At 44.4% G+C, this 4,457-nt stretch overlaps 1 protein-coding gene across 1 annotated transcript in view; it reads left to right on the forward strand.

Annotated features, from left to right (window-relative positions):
* Window positions 1-3,539: 3,539 nt before the first annotated feature.
* Window positions 3,540-4,457, forward strand: part of RBBP9 (RB binding protein 9, serine hydrolase) — a 10,805-nt gene continuing 9,887 nt past the window's right edge. The window contains 1 exon segment of the mRNA XM_017863707.1: window positions 3,540-3,747. Within this exon segment, the coding sequence (XP_017719196.1) occupies window positions 3,623-3,747 (125 nt within the window). The 5' untranslated portion in view covers window positions 3,540-3,622.

Consider the following 4,457-nt stretch of genomic DNA (forward strand, 5'->3'; position numbering starts at 1 on the left):
TCATAGCTCACTGCAGCCTCCCATGCTCAAGCGATCATTCTACCTTAGCCTGCCGAGTAGCTGGGACTACGGGTGCACACCACCATGCCTGGCTAATTTTTAAAATTTCTGAAGACATGAGTTTTGCCATGTTGCCCAGGCTAGTCTCAAACTCCTGGGCTCAAGGAGTCCTCCTGCTTTAGCCCTCCAGAGTTCTGGGATTACTATTTTTAATTTGAAAGAGCTATATTAAGGTATAATTGATGTACCTTAAGCTGCACATATTTAAAATGTACAATTTGTTAAGTTTTGACACCCATCACCACAATCGAGATAATTAACATATATATCACCCCCAAAAGTTTCCTCATGACCCTTTGTTAATGGTGGAGGGTGTCCAGTTTCTTGGCGTCTTGAACAAACAATTGGACAAAATGCACAAAGAAAGGAAGGAATGAAGGGTTTCATTGAAAATGAAAGTACAGTCTACATTATGGGAGCAGGCCTGAGCATAAGGGCTCAAAGTCCCCATTATAGAATTTTTGGGCCTTTAAATACCCTCTACTTGGGGTACACCCTATGTAAATGAAGAGGATGAAGTGAAGTCAAGTCATTTACTTGGCCTATGCCATGTGGAGAGGATATTTCCTGTCATAACTGAAGTGTGAATTGGCCTTCTGTTCCCTGCCTCCAGACCCTATTGTCCTGCCTCATCTCCCCCTTGAGAGATGTGATCCCCATAAATCTCCACAGGAGGCAGAGGGACTGATGGTCTTTTTTCTGTAACTGCTTCATGCTGGCTTGGGGTGTAGCCCCTACCTATTGGTGATCACGGAACTCGCCCTGCTCTATCTAGTGGAGGCAGGGTAGTTTCTTGACGGCTAGGGGTGGTGTCTTCACCTGGAACTGGATGGAACCTTTGTTGCATGATCATCTGAAGCTTGATGGTTTCTAGACAAGAGGAAATGAATTTGGTTAAAAGATTTAATGGGGACTTTACGGGGTGGATACTTACGCTGTCGGAGATGTTTTGTTATAGAGACTTGCAGAAGAAAAAACAAAACCTAGTCTGTTCTAGAATCTATGTTTCCTTGAAGTCTTAGCACAAGCAACTCCATTTTGGTTTGGTTTGGTTTGTTGGGGCCTAGTGCATGAGCTTAGTCCAAAACAATGGCCTCCCAAAATTTTGTGGAAAAAATTCCCCCTTTTTGGTCAGGTTCTCACTTAGGTGAGAGTGTGACCAAAACTTAGGACCTTAGCACCACTCTCAGTTACCATCATTTTGGGTTTCTGGTCTCAGCACATCATTTATAGGTTTTGGTGTTCTCATGGTTGCACATTTCTTTCAGCTTTTGTCATTCCAGTTGAAGAAAGAACATCTGATGTTCTAGAGATGGCTGCATGCACACATTTAAAAACTTTGAGAGAATACAGCGCACCAGGGAGACTATTATTACAACTGTTGGGAGGATAACACCAAGAGTTCGGCGTATGCTCCTAAACCCAAGGCCCCCATAAACCAAACCTCCTAAAATCAAATGAGCTAAAGAGTTTACTCACTTGACTACGCAATTTCTTCATTAATCCCCTACCACTGAATTTTTTTTTTCTTTTTTCCTTTTTTTTTTTTTTTTTGAGATGGAATCTCGCTCTGTCGCCCAGGTTGGAGTGCAATGGGACGGTCTCGGTTCACTGCAACCTCTGCCTCCTGGTTCAAGTGATTCTCCTGCCTCAGCTTCCTGAGTAGCTGGGATTACAGGCACCTGCCACCATGCCCAGCTAGTTTTTGTATTTTTAGTAGAGACGGGGTTTCGCCATGTTGGCCAGGCTGGTGTCAAACTCCTGACCTCAGGTGATCTGCCTGCCTCGGACTCCTAAAGTGCTGGGATTACAAGCGTGAGCCACGGCGCCCAGCCAATGTGGGATACATTTCTAATCATTGCTTCTTTTACTTCAAACCATGGTAAAAGGACCTAACAAATGATGCCTTTCTAGAAGAGTGAAGGCCTCCTGGCAATGTTTTCTTTAACCCATGATGTGGGTTAGAGGAGTGAACCAATGTTTTGTTTTTGACTGATTATGAAGCAATGCATGTACCATTAAAGTTTCTTACCTACATTGGGCCTTCATATTTTATCTATCAAAGCATAAGGTTATCCATTGCAAACTCCTTCACAAATAAAACTATATCCCATAAGTGCACATAACAGACCCCTTTTCCACTTCTATTGTTTGTAGAGGCATAAGAAAAAAAAAAATCAAAGATGAGAGTTTTATGATAGTAGAAGTCTTTTTTTTTTTTTGAGACGGAGTCTTGCTCTGCCACCCAGGCTGGAGTGCAGTGGCCGGATCTCAGCTCACTGGAAGCTCCGCCTCCTGGGTTTACGCCATTCTCCTGCCTCAGCCTCCCGAGTAGCTGGGACTACAGGCGCCCGCCTCGTCGCCCGGCTAGTTTTTTGTATTTTAAGTAGAGACAGGGTTTCACCATATTAGCCAGGATGGTCTCGATCTCCTGACCTCGTGATCCACCCGCCTCGGCCTCCCAAAGTGCTGGGATTACAGGCTTGAGCCACCGCGCCCGGCCGATAGTAGAAGTCTTAAGCTGTGAACTTGCGAAAAGCTGTTCACATCAAGCATGCCATTTTCTTCTTGGGAGAAATTTCCCAGGGTAGCTTTACCTCAAAAGTTCCAATGCATGCACAGTTCCAAAAGTGTGGAGGGACCCTTCTCAGTTGTGAGACCATGAACCCAAAGCCCAAGGTCCTGAAGTTTTGTTGTAGTGTGGATGACAAGGACAGTCTTCTCCATGTTTCCAGAAAATTCAAATCATACAAAGCTTTCTTTACCTGGTTAAAATACACTGTACATAATGATCTACTGTTGTAACATCAGCCTTGCATGGGAAAGCTTTTATACAACCAGAATGACAAATTGGAATTCAAATAACAATTAAATAAAATCCTTTACAAAATGTTTAAATGGCCCACCAGGTTACCAAATGTACATGAAGCTTTAATTGTCTTCCCAGGAATATGGGACTAAACATTGGTTATAAACTATTTTAAACAATTTTAGTATCAGCTGGTTTAATATGAAAATCTGACGAAGTATTTTCTTGGTATTTAATTAAATTTTTTTTTTGTTTTACTTGGATTAGTAGCTTTACACAAGGGAACTTCATTCAAAGCAATGAAAAACAACAACCAGGGCTGATACTGACTACTAAAATTGTTTTAAAATCAGAAGGAAAAATAATATGGATTTCAGGTGTTCCCAAGTTATAAATGGGTTTTCTGCATGTTTGAAACCAAAAACAAACTTTCCTATAGAAATATCAGTAAATCTAGCAAAGAAATAACACAACTCAAGCATGTCATAGCCTGTCTTAAATAAGGGAAAACATGAGAGCACTAGTAAGAGGCAAGTAAACGGTGCTTTGCTTTACAATTGAGGGAAGCTCGCAGGCTCTGTTCTTGGCTGCCCCACGCAGGCAGCGGAAGGCAGGCCAAGGAGGAAAGAGCCCGGCCTCCCGGGTCCCCGCAACTACAACTCCCAGGATGCCGCGGCGCAGGCTCCCGGCCGGTGCAGGCTGGGCTCAGCGCTGGTGGACCCGCGCTGAGGGGACTCTGGCCTCGCTGCACTCATGGCTTCTCCTAGCAAGGCAGTGATTGTTCCCGGGAACGGAGGCGGGGATGTGACCACCCACGGCTGGTATGGCTGGGTGAAAAAGGAGCTGGAGAAGGTAAGCGCCCAATGCCTCCCTGCTCGGTGAAGTCAGCCTGCAGGGAGGGACGGCGGGAGGGGACTGAGAGCTGACGTTTGAACATGCGTCTAATCCCCTCCAGGAAAGCCCTGTGTGTTTTCCTTCCTCTCCACCGCTGCCTTCTCTTAAACTCTAGAGCTAGTGGTCGAATTTTGGTTGGTAAAACTGCCTGGAAGACTTCTCTGAGGGCTCAGCCTTTAGAGTTGAAGGAACCCCCCTTCTTTGAACTACCCAGGCTGAGCCCCCGAGCCCCGCCCCCCGTATCTGCTGCTGGTTCAGATTTGGGACTTCCCAGATAATTTTACATCTTCACTGCTCCTCGCTTCAGCTTAAAAAAAATTAAATATGCTATACTTAATATATACAAAGGATATACGTAACATGCGTCTACATTATGAGGCATAATGTAATGAATTACTAAACTAAAATCTGGGACATTGCCTATACATCGTCTTCCAAACGACCCATACGCCTACCCATCTCAGTCCCGTGCCATCTTGAAGTTTTTTCATCTGCTTCTCTTTTTAAAATTAAAGTACTTTTCAACCTATGAATATACCCTTTAAACAATAGAGCGTTCAATTTGGCTTCTTGGTGAGCTTTAAAAAATGGCATCTTACGCCTGTAATCCCAGCATTTTGGGAGGCCGAGACGGGTGGATCACGAGGTCAGGAGATCGAGACCATCCTGGCTAACACGGTGAAACCCCGTCTCT

Source organism: Rhinopithecus bieti, unplaced genomic scaffold (assembly GCF_001698545.2).
Source record: "Rhinopithecus bieti isolate Rb0 unplaced genomic scaffold, ASM169854v2 scaffold_72481, whole genome shotgun sequence".
NCBI lineage: Eukaryota > Metazoa > Chordata > Mammalia > Primates > Cercopithecidae > Rhinopithecus > Rhinopithecus bieti.